This window comes from Diplotaxodon limnothrissa, linkage group LG8 (genome assembly GCF_057381915.1).
Source record: "Diplotaxodon limnothrissa isolate DT_005_m linkage group LG8, D_limnothrissa_male_GT1.1, whole genome shotgun sequence".
Classification (NCBI taxonomy): Eukaryota; Metazoa; Chordata; class Actinopteri; order Cichliformes; family Cichlidae; genus Diplotaxodon; species Diplotaxodon limnothrissa.
The window spans coordinates 21,690,877-21,708,416 of NC_140603.1; the positions used below are offsets into that span (position 1 = coordinate 21,690,877).

General features: G+C 39.9%; 1 protein-coding gene across 1 annotated transcript in view; it reads right to left on the reverse strand.

Moving 5' to 3' along the window:
- Window positions 1-1,079: 1,079 nt before the first annotated feature.
- The window catches only part of cpxm2 (carboxypeptidase X (M14 family), member 2), a 28,860-nt gene continuing 12,399 nt past the window's right edge, over window positions 1,080-17,540 (reverse strand). Inside the window, exons 5-14 of the mRNA XM_085360872.1 lie at window positions 14,833-14,917; window positions 13,151-13,301; window positions 12,770-12,858; window positions 9,622-9,745; window positions 9,251-9,447; window positions 7,398-7,577; window positions 6,387-6,684; window positions 5,994-6,133; window positions 5,567-5,666; window positions 1,080-1,725 (exon numbers count right to left, since the gene is read on the reverse strand). Coding sequence (XP_085216998.1) covers window positions 1,469-1,725; window positions 5,567-5,666; window positions 5,994-6,133; window positions 6,387-6,684; window positions 7,398-7,577; window positions 9,251-9,447; window positions 9,622-9,745; window positions 12,770-12,858; window positions 13,151-13,301; window positions 14,833-14,917 — 1,621 coding nt within the window. The 3' untranslated portion in view covers window positions 1,080-1,468. The remainder of the gene's footprint in view (window positions 1,726-5,566; window positions 5,667-5,993; window positions 6,134-6,386; window positions 6,685-7,397; window positions 7,578-9,250; window positions 9,448-9,621; window positions 9,746-12,769; window positions 12,859-13,150; window positions 13,302-14,832; window positions 14,918-17,540) is intronic.

Consider the following 17,540-nt stretch of genomic DNA (forward strand, 5'->3'; position numbering starts at 1 on the left):
TATCATTATGTGCATACATGCTAAACGTGGTTAATTTTAGCCCACTGCTAAGTTGTTGCTAGGCAGCATGATGACATCATAATATCAGATATAGATAAGAACCTTCAGGTGCTTAAGATGAACCTGTGTGTCAAGTTTGGTTGCTCGGCTCCTGATCTCTAGAGAGAGTTCACCACACAGACAGACGCAGATTTTGTGTATTATAGAAGATTTTAGTAGTAATAAGCATGTAGAGATCATGGATCACCCATGCCCTTTCCAAGCTATATGACCACTTCTGGCAAGATGGCAGTAATCAGTCGTGATGATTTTATGGTTTATAATGATTGCTGTGAAATTTTAATTTCTTATAACAAATACTTAGATATATATGTACAAAAAATTACATTTTTGCGTTTCTAATACCTCTTTGAATGTTTTAAACGTCACCTGAACCCCCCCACCCCCCACCTAGGGCAATGTGCATATTTTTGTAAATGAAAGAATTCATCTGTTTAGCCCAATTACTTTCCCTTATTTCTAATTATAGAATCATCTGGGTACTCCAGTAGGTTCTATTTGTATTAGACTATATTGATATTTTTGTTTTTGTGGTAGAGTCTGCTCAGCATGAAAATTGAATAAAAACAGCATTTTCTTAATTTCTGTTTCTATATGTAAGAAATTGTCTCTAGTTTTTTTGGATATGTCTCTCCAAACTTACAGATTCTGATATGTAACTATTTTCAGGATGTCTCATGCAAATTATTAGAAGCTTAAAGTTTTATACATGTGGTGACAGGCATAGTGACTAGCAAAAATCTGTATTAAAAAGATGTTACACAGTTTGGCTTCCTGAGTTGAATTCACACACAACATAATCAGCTGAACGAGTTCACTTTGTGCAAAACACAGCTTTTATTTTAATAACTAAAAGAAAAGTGTATAAAACAGAATCAATGACAAAGGTCACTAAGTCCACAAGCTTTTTAAGGACTCAACATTATACAGCTGTTGGTAATAAAGCTTTTGTAACTGTTTATATAACTGTGTTACATAAGTTATTAAGTATGTGCATAATGACATTCATGGTAGTTCCTCACAGTGGCTTAAATTTCTATAGTCATTTATTAAAGAAAAAATAGCTCTAATATGATGACAATCTCTTATCTGCTGTTATAGCTAATGCCACAAGATTTGCCCTATTAACAAACTTGACCTTCCACCAAATGAAAAGCATAAATGTTTCCCGTTGAGATGAGAGAAAAGTTGATGATGACAGTGAGTGCAAAGAAGCTCTAACCAAACAAGAAATCAAATAGAGTGCCCCGTTTAAATTAATCCACATTTTTAGTCTCAAAACACTAATTCCACTGACAGCACTCAGAAGGAATCTGACACAGATCCAAACCCAGGCTTGGCTTTCACCGCAGTCTGATCAGAGCAGATGTTTGTTTTTAATTCTTCCTCCAGCTACCTCATACGGTCATTATGTTCCCAGACGTCTCCTTCTGGACCCCCGGGCCGCAAGCTGCCTCATGGGCAATTTGATGGGTTGCTTTTTGAATTTTTCCATTATTTCTTTAATTCGTGACATGTTGGTGCGGCCAATGGTGAAGTCGCAACGGGTGGCACCCATCTCATAGCCCACCTCACACTTCTTGCTCAGGAGGCTGTATCCCTCAGCCCTCGCTGTTACTCTGTACTCCCCTGGGTTCAGCAGGCGCCAGTAATCACCGTCAGCAGCTGAAGACACAAACACTGAAAATTAACTTTGTTCGTAGGAAAGTGCTGTAGCTGTCATGGCTATCACTGAGTAAAGAGGTGAGCAGATTTTAGAAATACTAAGCACTTAGTGCTATCAAAATTAATATGTTAGCATCTGTGATTAAATGAATAACTTTCAGATAGTGTTCATTTGTTGTTTTTAGGCTTCCCACTTCTTTCATCCTTCATTTCTCCAGCTTCATCAAGTTTTTTAAGGACACACTGCATACAGTACTGTGACAGGTTTCTAGGTAATAACGCTTCGGGAATCACCTTGTTGGCACCAAAAGACTTTTTTCATGTCTGTAAAACTGTGTTATCGTTGGCATTTTTTGGCATATTCAACAAAATAAATAGCAACACATTTTGTTTTTAGTTTTTTTTGACAGACTGGTAGAGTATCAAAGTGTCTAAAGATACAAGTTCCTTTTCTTCCCTTTGCTAAATTGTTTAAGTGCAGACACAACACTGGTTCATCCCTTGAGTTAGGTAACTTTTTAAACTTGAATGAGTCACAGGTCAGTGTTAGGTGGCTTAACAAACAATGCAACACCATCCATCCATCAATTTTCTTCCACTTATCCAATTAAGTGTTACGGGAAGCTGGAGGCGATTCCAGCTGCCATAGGGCGAGAAGCAGGGTTCACCTTGGACAGGTTGCCAGTCTATCACAGGGCTAACACAGGAAACGATTCACACCTATGGGCAACTTAGAATCACCAGTTAATTTAACCTTACAAATTGCATGTTGTTGGACTCTAGGAGGAGGCCAGAGTACCTAGAGCAAACCTTGGGGGGAGAACATGGAGAAATCACACAGAAAGGTCTCAGTCCAGCCAGAATTTTAAAAAGCAAAACAAACAAACAAAAAAAAAAAGAAAAAAAAAAAAGAAGAAAACAGGTTCCTCTGAAAATGGTTGGCTATAAGGACTGTATGGAAAATGAGTGAAAAAGCATGTTCATAGAAAAACCTTCTGAAATGTTCTGAAAGCCTGAAAAACTACCATTAAAAACCACCTAAATGTCAGGGTCCCTGTGCCTACCCGGTCGGCTCAGTACGGCTACATATGTTTTGTATTCCTTTTTTTATTTTTTTCCTGCTCTCTCCTTTCCCCTCTTTCCCTCCTCCCTCTGCCTGGGCGGAGCTCACCTGCGGGCTCCTGCCCTTGGCCCACGCACCTGTGGCTCATCACGAGTGATCCAGCTCCTTTATAAGACGGCTGGACCGTTGCCGACCCTCGTCAGTGTAACCCCAGCTCAATGACTTCAGAAGTGTTTCATAGCGATTTACCTAACTACCCATTCGTGTCTCTGTGTACAGATTCCCTGGACCTACCCCTGTGTTACCCGAGTGAGTGGAGTGTGAGGAGGAGTGGACGGAGAGTGTGCGAGTGTGAAGAGGAGTGGACGGAGAGTGTGCGTGTCTTTCCCGTTCGTGTGTGGACCCCCGGAGCCCGGCTTTCCCCTCACTTTTGTAAATAATCACCTGGTGCATCATAATAAAGACTCTTGTGCTTTCAAGACCTAGAGCCTGCGCGTGAGTCCGTTCAGTCCCGTTGTGACACTAAAAGTTATCCTTGGAAACAAAATATAAAGAAATGACAGGTGGCTCAAGACTTGCACAGTACTGTATATGTCAAAAAAAAAAAGGAACATATGTCCATTTTAAGATTCTATAGAAAACTTTGTTCTCTTCAATGTTTTGCTTAATTTTACCTTAATTATTACTTAATTATGAGAAAAACATGCAATTATGACCTTTAATTAATGGAAATAGTGCAATTAATTAGCTACTTTTTATCAGTTGACAGGACTTTGATGTGCTTGTGCATACTTGCCATACAGCCAAATTATTATTCCCTTCAGTTATACTGTTGGCCAACCAGTTTCTTTTCTCTTTTTCAAAAGCATGATGAGCACATTGATCAGAAGTAGTAAATTAGCTAATAACATCTTAATGGCTTGAGAAAAATATGCACCGACTCAGCAGTTCATCATAGAAGCTGACACCTAATGAATTTTAGTCTTTTAGATCCAGAGTTTTGTAATGCCCTTTGCATCTTTAGGCTTCACTTTTCTAATCCAGTGACTACGTCCATCTTTAATATACAGGCCATGATATAAAGCTGAAGCATAAATTATGGTGAAATTGATTTCTATAGTCTTGGCACAGCCACGAGTAAGAAATTTTACTATATGTGATGCACCCTTAAGTGTTTTACATATTATGGACTGTGAAAACACATTAAAGCACACTATTTTTGCCACAGTTGCAAAATGCAAATTCTGTCCTAGAAATCTGAATTTGAACAGCCCAGTAAGCAGTGGCAGAAAAACAAGCATCATAAAAGCCTTCATTTGATGCCTAAAATAAATGTTGGCGAGTTCTGTGTGTTCTACTTTTGACGAGGTAGGTGTTGTATAAAAGTAGAAAGAAGCTCTTTTAAAAGGAGCTCTGCTTTGTCGTGTTGGATTTTCTTGGTCTCTCTGTGCCAAATACTGCCTTTACGTGACCTCAGTACACCAGTGCGCCTATGGAATATTTTCAGCCTTTGACTCACTCACAAAAACGACAGTGTTGCGTCCCTCCTGCCATCCAAACACCCACCTGACGCGTCTGAACAACCACTGAGACAAATGAAATATGAAGGCAGGTCTGGTTCTGCTGCTGTCAGTCCAAATAGTTACACAACAGCATCCATGCTCATATTACTAGATGGAAGAAGAGAACTGAATTGTTTTCTGAAGTCACTGCATGAAAAATGCAATGGAACTAGAGCGTATTTCCATTATCTATTGGATATCAGTGTATCAGCAGTACCAAAGCTTTCTGTCATGTCTTCTTGGTGACTACAGCTGTTTCATCTTGATAAGAGAGAAACCGCCTTGCAAACGCCTGTTTCTAAAGGTCCATAAAGTTCCAAAGGAAATTCAAAGCAGCTGAAAAGGTACAGTCATCAAAGTAAATACCCTCACATCTTTCCTCTCTGCAGCTGAGAATAGTGAGAATCCTAAGAGGAAGCGCTGACTTAAACTTAGTTCCAGGAATAATAATGGCCAATGTCCTTTTGAACATTTGATTTCATGCTCTAAGTACAAAACTACTTTGGCTTGGAAAGCTGCATTTTTTAGGCATCAGAATAGATTGCCTTGAGGACTCACACTTGATTGTTAAATTCGGAGCAGGAGGCCTCGGCAGCACAGGCTATGACTGTGAATTGAGTCAGAGCTCCGCTAAAATACATAACCTGCTTTTGTTTGTGCCTTTTATCCCGTCTTATACCGAAATACCAACTCGTTGCAAGAATGATTCATTTCTGAGGAATAAGCTGGACTGTGGAGACAGTTGAGTCAGAGCGCCCCGAGGCAGCTTCTTCTGCTTTGATTGCAAAATCTGAGCTTACTCGCAAAAAATTTCAGATGAATGCAAAAACGCTGCTGCAAAACAGACGCTGACAGCTACCCAGGTCCAGACAATTGGAAGGGGGGGTTTCCTGTAAATATGTTTACTTTGTACTAGCTTACTAGCTCAAACCATTAACCGTTAATGACTCAGAGTACAAACAGAGATCAACAGTTAGTAGCTACTGCTATTGCATGAGCTAATGGGGATCTCAAAAAACTAAAACTAAGAAATGGCCTTTCATTTAGATGTCAAGCACACACATATAAAGTGGCAGACAAATAAAAAATAAACACACAGCTCACAGGCAACTTTGCAGCACCAGTCACAAGGACAATATTTTTCCATGTTTACACACATACAGAGGATAGACCGCACTGTCACAGTAATAAGAATCAGGTAAAAGCAGCATGATACCTGTACGAATGTCATGGTTGATGCCCTCCACAGAGATGATGGCATTAGCTATTCCACGACCTTGGTGGTCCTTGACTACACCTTTGATCCCACGGTGCACCTGTACGTGGAAGCATGGCACATGTCATCGTGTGTGGTTTAATGATGTGAAGTGTACCGTATGTTGACAGTTAAGGATTCTATAATATAGTTCCTCCTCATGTAGCACCGATATTCAAATAACAGCTAGCTAAACCTATATTTGACAACAGCATTAATTTAGTATAAAACAGTTATGGTATTGATATAACATTAGTAAATTAAAACCATGTACATTATAAAAAAGCTCTAAAATATTTAAAACACTCATGTTTAAGTGCCTTTATTGGTTATTTGTTAAGTTTTTTATGTACATGTGTGAAATTTAGGGGCTCCTTTGCCTCTGTACCTGCTCCATGAATACAAGAAGAGACTCGCGATTGTTCTCCCACTCCTCAGGCAGGTCACTCTCATGAGGAAATTTGTCACAACCCACATACATCGACAGCTCAAAGCAATTTGTGTGCAGATAGCTGAAATCATTCATACCTGCCAAGAAAAAGAGACAGCAGAAGCCGGTCAGGATTTAGTTCACTTACTGGCCAGATCTGTGAAATTGGGCTTAAAAAAGCCTTTCATTATTATTTGTTTGTCTGTGAATTATTACATAATGCTTTGGCTAAAACCTAGAAGCTCTGAAAGCAGAAGTTTTCCAAATATGCAGATATATGCTAACAAAAAGCTACAGCTCAAAGGCTCAGAGCTGAGCAGAGAAATCCACCCTCCAGATATGGACACTAACTGCCGGCTGCAGTGTGCCAGGATGCGCCGTTGATGGTGCCATCCTCCTTGGCAAAATCTTGTGTGTGGCAGACCCGTCGGTTGGCATCAGTCATCAGACGGTGGGTGGACGCGTAGGAGAAGGCCAGCCAGCGGAAGATGTGGTCATCTGGTGTCGAGGTTTGCTCCCTGACCACCCCTTGGGAGCGAGTTCTGTCATACGGGAAGGTCACCACAAGCTCCCCACCCTGGAGGTTACCACCCAGAACGAAGGGCATCTTCTCCATCCATGCTATCAGAGCTCGTGTCTCCAAGGCAACCTACAGGCGGGAGGGGATACAGGAAAGGGAATGATAATGTACTTCATGCAATCGTCTCGGCACAGTCACTAAATAAACTCACTCATGCTGAAAACAATTTGCTGCAATGTGCTGTCAAGAGGGAGTAATAACAATATTTAAATGTTAAAATACTGCAGTAGAATTTTAGTAAAATCCACTTTAAAAAGTGGACAAATATTCATCAAGAGGCAGGAAATTGATAAAATTGCCCGTGCTGTTCAGGCTCACGTAACCCCTTTTATCTCCAAGCACAGGCTGAACCAGTTAGCCAGGCAGGCAAGGATAGTTTTCACAGCTTTGTGAGCACAGATGGGGATCCCAGCTCTACAGCTGCAGCAGCTATTCTGGAGGCTTTGTATGACTCACTCGGGGCTCTCACCAACGTCAAAACACTCGTGAGGATGAGCTTTAAATAGATTGCTGGGTATATTTTAGCTCACAGCCCCTTTGTCGTCACACAGCGAATGCATCCGCTTCTCCCAAAATAGACAGCACTGATATGCCCCCGTGAAATGTTTACCCTTTTCAAAAGACTGATAATCTTCTCTATGAAATTTGTTTGTTACGCTTCTAGGGAGTCCAAGACAAAAATACAGTGTCAGAATTTGTCACCTGAGGGAAAAGTCACTGGAAACCAAATGGCAATCACAATTTAAAAGACAGACTATGACGGGGAAGATTTACTGACTTACTGAGGCATTTGTGGACTGGTACCAATCTGGGATGGCGATATGGTGGTTGAACATTTTACGAGGAGCCCACTTCTTTGCCTCAACTGCCCACAGAATAGCGTTAAGATCAGGAAAGTTATGGTGAATGTCGATTCCATCGTTGCTCCATCGACCCAGAGACCAGCCGATGAGCTCGGAGCCCTGCGTAAAACAAAAGAAAACCACAATATTTGGAAAATTCAAAGACAGTGGGAACACAAATCTATGATCACAGATGGAATTCTGTCAGCGGCGGAGGTGGGAAGTGTGGAGTTATCATTAAGAGGCTTAGCAGAGGTATCAAGCCAGGCACAGGAGGGGCAGGGGTTGCAGAGACTGATCAAAAAATCCTGTGGTCCATCCGCACAGTTTGCCAAACAAACAACATGCTGTCGAGTGGAAGGTCATCACCTGCAAGCAAAAAGGGCTTAAAGCTGCTTTAAGTGTTTTGTTTTGTTTTTTTATCACTGCAACACAGTTTAAAGCATCCTTAATAAAAATTTATGGAAGATATCTGTCCCTCCCTACCTTCTTGCATGCCAAAACAGCATTTTGGGGCAAAGTCGCCATGCTTTTATTTGACTGATGATCCATGCAGCTTTAAACCCATCAAAATTAAAGTTAGTGGTCTTGTTTGCCAAAATATCTGATCAGAACTGGTGGCTGCCGAGTGCCATGGCAACTCATTTTTATTTGACAATATAAAGCCTAAATTTTTAATCTGTGTTCCGAGCTTGGTTAACCCATTTGTTACATCTTTCTTTTTGATCATTGCTTGTTTGGGAGTGGACACTGATAGTGTTTGCTGAAACTAATTGGCTATGGTTTGATGAGACTTGGGGCTAGCAGGAGCCAACTCAAACTTAAAGGGTATGTAGAGCCACAGGACCAAATGCTAAGTTGAGATGCAGAGCTGAGCATTTAGTTTAAATGAATGCAGCAGTTTTCATGTTACATAAGACTTTTATACACTGAACAAAAGAAACTGTGATTCAAGAAACTATTTTTAAAAAAGTCAAGTATGAAAAAAGCACTAAAACTTTATAATACAGCCCACAACTAAGGGCATAATCCCCTATAATTAAATGCCATGTCAACATATTTTATTTGAAATTATAATGTAATTATATTTATCTACAAATACCTAAAGGTAGGTACACTAGAATAAGGGGGTAAAAAGTCTAATTTTTACAGGAAACAAAGAAATAATTGTAATGTAAGTAATTGTAAGTAATCGTAGGGCTTTTGCAACTGTTGTTGCAATTTGGCTTTATATAAATACCATAAAAAGCTTTAATCCATGGCTCCACAGTGTAGTAGTCATTCACCTAACAAGCTAAAGTTTCCTTGTTTTCCTGGGAGGAGACACAAATCCCTTTGGGATTGCATCAGAAAGGGCAGCTGGCGTAAAAGAAATCTGTCAAATCAAACATACACAGCTACCTGCTGTGCCAACCCTGGTGAATAAGTGAGCTACCAAAAGTAGCTTCTTCTTAAAAAAAAAACTTTAATCACTTTAATCAGTCAGGAAAACAATAACTTTTAAAAAAACTGGCTTGCCTGCTGCCTTTATATAAGCGTCACAGGGTTCAGTAGCTTCATCTCTTTTAACTTTGCATGTACTGAAGTAAAACATGACCCTGAAACTGGTTGTTAGCTTTTGTGAAAAGTGTGTTACAGTATGCGCTCACATTGAATGATGTACAGAAAACGAACAAACTAATTTTCCAGCACCACATGCACTTTTATTAGGAGGAGACCAAGCAGAGAGATGCTGCTTTCACCAGAGGCCAGATCGTGGTAGGAGGTCACAAATGGCTGTCTTGCAGACCTACCACTTCAAAGGCTTTCTCGTACCCATCAGGGTTGACAGATGGCAGTAGATGGATTCTAGTCTCTTCCACCAGGTGACGTATCCGCTGGTTGCCAGATAGGTACTCCAGGCACATGAACTGCATCAGCAGGAGGAGCAGTTCTCGTCCCAACACCTCATTACCATGCAATCCTGCCGTGTAACGAAACTCTGGTTCGCCTAATCAACAGTTTCACATTAAGGGAGAGATGGAGAGAGAGAACAGATGGAAATTTATAGAGCCATCACTACAACTGTAGAAAGAAAATAACTCTTAGGAACACTGTGTGTCTTTGATGTTCCTTTTTTCTGCATTATATTCAGCAATCATAATCCACTTACTTAACTACTCACCAACTTCATGTTCTCCCGGATTGTCAGAGATCTCGATCGCATACAATTTGAGGCCACTCTGACTTTTTCCTATGTTATAGATCCGGGTTATGTTGGGACACATTTCATTAACCACCTTCATAAGCTGTGGAAAGCAAATAATGAGGCATTAGCTACTGATACTCTATATAAAATCTGACCTAAATGTGAGAGCTAATATCTACTGCAGAACTCACATTATCTTTGGGGCTCCGAAAAACTACTTTCAGAGGTACAAGAGATCAAAAAATACATTTATTTAAACAGCTAGGTGGAATTTTTGTGGTATTTACAGCTGAGATACAAAATTTTCAAAGTCACAGAAGTGCTCAGAGGGACAGAAAATCACGGCACATCAGTCATTTCATGACAAGACAACAGCTGTCATCTTCTGAAAGCTGCCCAACAAGCGAGCAAATCGACCTTGAGTTGAGATTGTTTTGACAACTGCTGTTTTCAAGATAATGAGCAAACTGTTAGGCTCATCATATGCACTAGTTTAAAGTTTCACATTTTTTAATCAGAAAATGGTGACGAGTGGGTTTGGTCACAAATTTGTCTGCTTCTTCACATTTGTCTGAGGAAACAGATAAAGCTTGTTTTGAGTTGCATGGATTATGTTGTATATAATCAATCAATCAATCAATCAATCAATCAATCAATCAATTAATCTTTATTTATAAAGCACTTTTCATACAAAAAATGTAGCACAAAGTGCTTTACATGGTTAAAAGCAGCCCACCCCGCCCTCCAACTCACTCCCCACACTCTCATTAACATAAACAATGTGAATACACACATCCCCCCCCCCTCCACACACACACACACACGCACACTTAAAGAGTAAAATTGGGCTTGGTACGCATGAGCCAAGTGAGGAAACACTATCACAGGGAGCCGTCTGCACCGGGAGCCGGTCACAGATCGCAGCCTCCAGGCTGGGCACACAGCAGGAGGGAGGGATCACAGCCCCGGTGCAGAGAGCGCCCTCTGAGGAAACACTGGAGATATGACACAATAGGATATATACAGGGTAAAAAGATGAAATAAATAAGAATGGGATACAATATAAAGTAAGAAGATAAAAAATGAATAAGAATAAAATCAATCATAACTGCAAATGCCTCCTACATGTTGTAACCTGGCATGCACCTCATTGGAAATTTCACATCTGCATGCCAGGTTACAGACTATAAAGATCCATCACTTAAATCTAAATCAATAGTTACACTAAGTTTCTTAAATGTCCACTGAGAGCTGGCATCCAGAAGTGAGTTAATCTGCATACGTTTGCTTAAAATATTCAAATTTAATGATTAAATTAACAAATTAGCACATATTAAAAATATATATTTTTGGTTTAGACAAAGTTTAAGCAAAGTGATGCCTTGGCTGTTCGCAAGAGGTCACCTTAGCTAATTCACTGAACTGGGTCTCTCTACCTTGTTTGTGTTATTAGTGCCCTTTGGAGCAATTGTGATTAGTTTGAGTTTTATTGCTAACAACTTGTTCAAGAGCACTAATTCAATCTATCTATCTATCTTAATAATGGCATTGCTTAGTTGTAAGAACATGTGCACATATCCTTAAAATATAAAAATAAATGACACTCCAGAAACACATTCTCCAGTGCTGTGTTAAAGCCCTTATTTGATAACACTGCAGCCAGTGTGAGGGGCTTTGCAGCAGCAGTCAAGGCAATTATGAAGCCTGCAAGAAAGGCCCATTGAATGTCCCCCACAGAGGCAGATTAAAATAGAAATAATTATTGTATACTCCTCTTTGTAAGAGTGGTGACACAAAGAAAATGTGCAGTTGGAGAAAGACTAACTAGCTGTTAAGTAAAGAAACCCCAGTAATGTCAGACATTTGTGTGTGCTAGCTCTTTCAGCTGCAGCAGAAGTTATTAGCCGGTCATGGGGTTTAAATCAAGTCTGTGTTTAACGTAACTTCTCATGTAAATCATTAAACAAACGTCTGCTTTTTATTGATAGAAATATAGGATCCTAAGTCTCAGCTCAATAAAGCACAGCATGCCCTTGATAAATAAACCTGGGCTGTTATTTACCATGATCACTGGGGGACAATCTGCCTTAGAAGAAGGAATCTTTTGCCCACTTCTCTGTAATTTTTTCTTACGGAAACATAATAAAACAGAACACAGCGCATGCTATATGCTTAAACTTTCTACTTACGCTAAAGCTGTTATCAAAGAGAAGCATCTCTGCCACCGTGTTCTCGGGCAATATTAATTTAGAGCGTGAAAAGTGCTCTTTCCTCACCATTTATAATGTCTTTTCACTGTCTGTGTTTGGCAATATCAGTAATCCCAAGGGCGCTGTATTATAATCAGCCGTGGTTTACAGAAAGGACAGTCCTTGAGCATCATAACGGATATCTTGTTCATTCCCTTCATTGGACACGTGCTTTATTCGGGAAGCCGCAAAGGGCTATTTCCAATTTAAAGTTCTGGCACAGCAGTATTTAAACAGCAACAGATGAAGGGGAGATATGGTACATACAAGAAGAAGCAAAATGCCAAGGGTGCAAGAGCCCTACAAAAGGAGTTTTAAAAATAGCCTTTCTTTATGGAGGCCTATTGGTGCTTGAACTTCCTGTGTGAGACATGTTAGCTTTAAAAGAAAAGAAAGCAAAGAAAAGCAGAAACTTTGATATTTCTATAATATAATTTCAGGCACTCACAGCAGCTTTCTAAAGACTCATACATAGCAGTCTGAGTGTGTTAAAGAGCAGTTCAGAGCACCTGTAGTCGAATGTTTGACACATAGAACTGCTACATTAGAGACAATTACAATTCACAGTCACCCTGGCAGAGTGTACGCAGTGACAAATACAGCTGTCCTCCTTCTCAGTACAAACTAGGCTTCTGCTCTTGACAACTATATGAATAAGTAATGTCACAAGCAGAGATGCTTTATGAATTTTTATGTGGCTGGCACTGTTCGCTTCATTTGTTACACTTGTACACTTTGTTCTTGCAAAGGACACAACTTGTCTAGTGTTGGCTCGAAGTTATACGCCATTTTTATTGCTTCACGCTCTGGTCTGAATAAGAAATAGGTTGAGTCTTTTCTCTTTTTTTACTACTGGTCTGCTTACTGTAACTCACCTGCCTCATTTCTTTGTAGCTGTGATGTCTGAAGTCCAAGTCATCTGTTGTTATGACTTCATTGCGTCTGTGATAATAATTATTTGGATCTGGAATCAGAAGACATACAGTTACTGGTTTTTAAAGATTAAAAAGCTTCAGAAAGATTTAAAATTTGCTCTCTTGGTTTCAGTTTAGGTTTAGCCTGTGCAAAATGAAAACATTTTCTTTCTTGTCTTGTCCTGTCTTTTGCACCAACAGTGTCATGATTACTGTGGATAATCTCTGCAGATAGAAAACCTTTAACTGGGAAAAGCAAAAGTAAATGCATAAAAGCAAAATCTTCCCTGCGAGAAAAATTAAGGACTAATTGTATCTGCTTTGTCCATACAAACCCGTCACCTGGCATAGGACAACCAAGGATCTCCACTCGCATACAGATGCTGCCCCTGGTAAACCAAGAGCGAGGGTTAATTCGAATGTATCGACTGACCACAGGTTCTGGGAAGATGTTCCGGACTGGGATCTCTTTTTCCCTGTTGCCCTTGAATATCTACTGAGACAAAAAGATAGACTTACATAAAATAAATGCTAAAGAGGCTTTTAAAATATATATAAAAACAACCAAAATATTATAAATATAAATACTTATTAAAAGAAAAAAGAGGTTGTACAGTTAGAACCTGAAAAGACCAACGAAAAATATAAAAACACACATAAATGCACCTGTACAATGTCATGAGACTTTGATACCACTGGGAGTTTATTGTAAATTTTAACACCCACTGTTGGAGCTGTCATCCGCACCTTTTGGCATTTTGAAAGACCAACAGAACAGTTTGGCATTTGGCTCAAAAGGTGGATGAGAGGGAGGCTTGTAGCAGACATTAAATTACCATAGGGATATTATCTCCCACACTGATGACATCACCAGCCAAGGGAGTGCACAGTTACACCAAAATTTAATTAACTGGGATGTGAACCACAGAGGGAGCAATGAGGATATGATTTTCCACAAAAATATTAACTTGATCCGATTTGCATGTGCAGAAGAGATTATTAATCTTTCCTTTTTTCTTTCTTGCTTTCTTTCTTTCAGCTGTATTTGGTTTCTGTCTATTCAGTTACATAAACTGCAGAAGTGTTAAGTGGGGAGAAAGATCCATCTCTGACAATGAGCCAGGATGAAGTTCCTATCTGCTTCAGCATCCGCACTGTTTTTCTATTGCACTTCAGCTAAGCTAAGAAATAACCAGGCGTCTAAATCTCTCTGTGTAATTACTCTGTAGCCTTTTTTAAAAAATGGTTCCATCCAACCATGGACACGGAAAACAAGAATCCTTATTAAGCTATGGTTAATAGGAATATTAACAGTATAAGTATTTTTCAGTATGATACATATGTCAGAAGACTTTAAATACACAATACTGTATGAAAGTCTTGAGTGGAAAAACAGTATAAGAGTTTTTGCAATTCTAACGAGCTTGAAAGTCAATATTTGGTTGGATAGTGGCTGATTGATTTCATTGTATGTTTTTCTATGCAAGTATGTTTTAGTGCATTGGAGTGTGTTTGGCATCATTGTTGTGCTGAAAAACAAAGCTGTTGCCATTCAGATGCTGTCCACATGGTATTGCATGTTGGATCGAAATCTAATCTAATGAATCATAATTCTGTGAAATTTGAAGATCGCCAATACAGCTGACTGAGATACAGCTCTAAACAAGTCTCCATCGTCTTTTATAGATGGAGTAGACACTCACTGTTGTAGCTCTCTCCTGACCACAAATTGGATTTGTCACTCCAGAAGTCCTGTTGCCACTGATTTTCAGTCCTGTTTTTGCGTAATTAGAAATACCTCAGCCTTTTATCCCCGTTTCCCTTCTTTAAGAACGACTTATTCACAGAAAATCTTCCACTGAGCCCATTTCTAATAAAAAGCAGATGTATCAGCTGAAAGGCCAGATGCAAAAAAGAAATTCAGAAAAGCCTGAAAAACCTCAGAAGAAAGTCTGGCTCCTTGTCCAAAATATAAAGAAATGAGGGGTGGATAAAGCACTTTAAATGTCTAGATTGTTACTCACCAAGTCTTCTGAGCCATTGTTCAGTGTTATCCAGGTATGGCTGTCATTGCTAAACATGACCTTGTACGAGGTGACCCAATCACTCCTGTTAAAAATTATAAGAATAAGGGAGAAATGTCATTTGAGGCAGTGCATTAGAAAACTGCACTGCAACTATGAAATCAAGATTTTTTGTAGAGTATTAATCATGTTGAATAAAAGGAGCATTCAGGCCTAGACCAAGCAGTGTGCCAGATTCACTGGGGGTCTAGTGGGAAACACTCAATTATAATATCAGGCTTAAGAAGTTATCTTATTTAGATGGGTTCTGTGCTCTGAAAACCTTCTGTCTTTTAGTCATTTTAATCTATTTTCCAGGCTTTTCCAGGCATCACTTGAGCTCTATTAATCTCCTTAAAGACTAAATGTCATGATTCGTTGTGTGGCAGGCAGGAGAAGGACCCAAGATGCAGACTCACAGACACGGGGATAAACTTAAAGATCACAGTTTTAATGCTGGCTTAAAGGTGAAACACAAAACAGTACTGAACTAAACTGGAAAAACTAAACATGAGATGTACCAGGAACCACGGGGAGAATAACACACAACATGAGGGAGAACGCGACGCTGAACAGAGGAAGACACAGACAGAAATACACAGAGGGTTAACGAGGAAAGTGGGAACACACGGGGAACACAGCTGACACAGATAACCATAACGAGACAGGGCGGGGTGAACATAACACTGACGGGAGACGGGCAGAGTCAAACAGGAAGTACACAGAGGTTCAGACAGGAGGAGAGAGCACGGGGAGAACACAGACATAACAGGCTGGGGAAAACATGGAATAAAACACGAAAGGGGACAAGGGCTCATGAATACATAGAGGGGCACACAGGGGGTGAGAGTCACAAAGGGAAAGCACACAGGGAACAACATAACAGGGCAACTCAGGAAACAGAACCTAAACAGGGAACTAAATACAAAAATACAAGAGAACTAAGAATACTGGGCCAACACGGCCCAGGACCATGACACTAAAATCTATTAGTGCACTCTTGTAACTTGCTCACGCTGTTTAATCCATCACAGTGAGCATCAAATCTGTAAGACTGAGGACAATATGCATCAATCCTTCCTAGAGTTACACCATACGAACTTTTAAAACCAGGCCTCGACGGCATTATCATAGAACAATCGGGGCCATTACACAATTTTTCTTTAGGGAGATGTTGGTGGGCTACGTTGCACATTTGAAACTCACCATGTTGACTGTTACATAGGCAGACTCCTGCAATTAAACATAAACATACTGAAAAATAAATGGTGAACTGAAAAAACTCAGTTATACATATTTCTATACAAACTAAAATAAACTAAACAGAAAGAAATGTAAAAAATAAAAAAGAGGAATTTTATAAATATGAGAACAGAGGAGAAGTAATTAATGAAGTGTGCAAATATACCAGCCATGTCCTTTAGAGGTACTTTATGTTGAACACAGACAGGTGAGACATCACTCAGTACAATGCCTTTTAAATATGCCTATATAAAGAACTCACAGATGGCTTAATGTCCCATAACACCAGACAGACCTCTAACCAAAGTCTGCAGTATGTAGGTTGGCAGTAACTCCCTTGTGCCTCCTATGCTTCTGGATAAAGACATCAGTGCTGAGCTGGTCTAGCCTGGTAAGAATTCCCAGCTCTGTTAATTAAAGCACTGTTATAGAAGGAAGCCCCTGAGCTGGCACTGCAGACAGTTACATACCCTACAGAGCTAATTGCAGAGAAATTCTGTCTCGGGCATCTGTGTCTTCTGTGCCATTAGGTTGCACCAGCATTGAAGGGAAATTACAAACACAACTTGGTAAAGTCTCTCACCTTGCTCTCTGACTACATAGCAGTTTTCTACAAAGTCTGTGCCACCCAGTCCACTTAATAAGTACAAAGGTCTGAAGTGTTCAAATAACATTGTTGAGGGAAGTTGAGAAAGGTAGATGGCAGGGGAAAATCTGCTGGCCTTCTCGCTTAAATGCAAATGTGGTCCTCAGTTCCCTCCAGTTTTCCACTTTCTTGTTGTCAAAATTGCTTTAACACTTATTCTAACAATTTATTTAAGGCTTTTAGGCTTAATAGATAAGTACTGCTGTCCATCAGTCCGGAAGGGCTTATAAGGGCATTTCCACATAACGTGAAGTCCACCATACTGCAGTTAAAAATATTATTCACAAGTGGAAAACATTTGCCAATCTTCTTGGGACTGAATGTCCCAACAAATTCACCCCAAGGTCAGACCACGCAATGCTCAAAGATCTTTTTAAAAACAAAAAGTCTAAAAACAACATCGCAGACTCTGCAAGTCTTGTTTAGGATGTTAAAAGTTAAAGATTATGACAGTACAATTAGAAAAAGTTTGAATGAGTATGGCTTGTTTGAAAAGACTGGTGGGAGAACACCTCCTCTCTCTAAAAAGACATCAGCAGCATGACTTAGGTTTAAAAAGTTGCATGTGAACAAACCACAAGATTTCTGGAACAATGTACTTTGGACAGACCAGACCAAAGTGGAGACTGGTCATAATGCACAGTGCCACATTTGGCGAACACCACACAGCATATCAGCACAAACACCTCATACCAGCTGTGAAGCACGGAGCTGGGTTTGTTTTGGGTTTGTTTTGCAGCCACAGAACCCTGGAAATTCTCAGTCATTGAGTCAAACATGA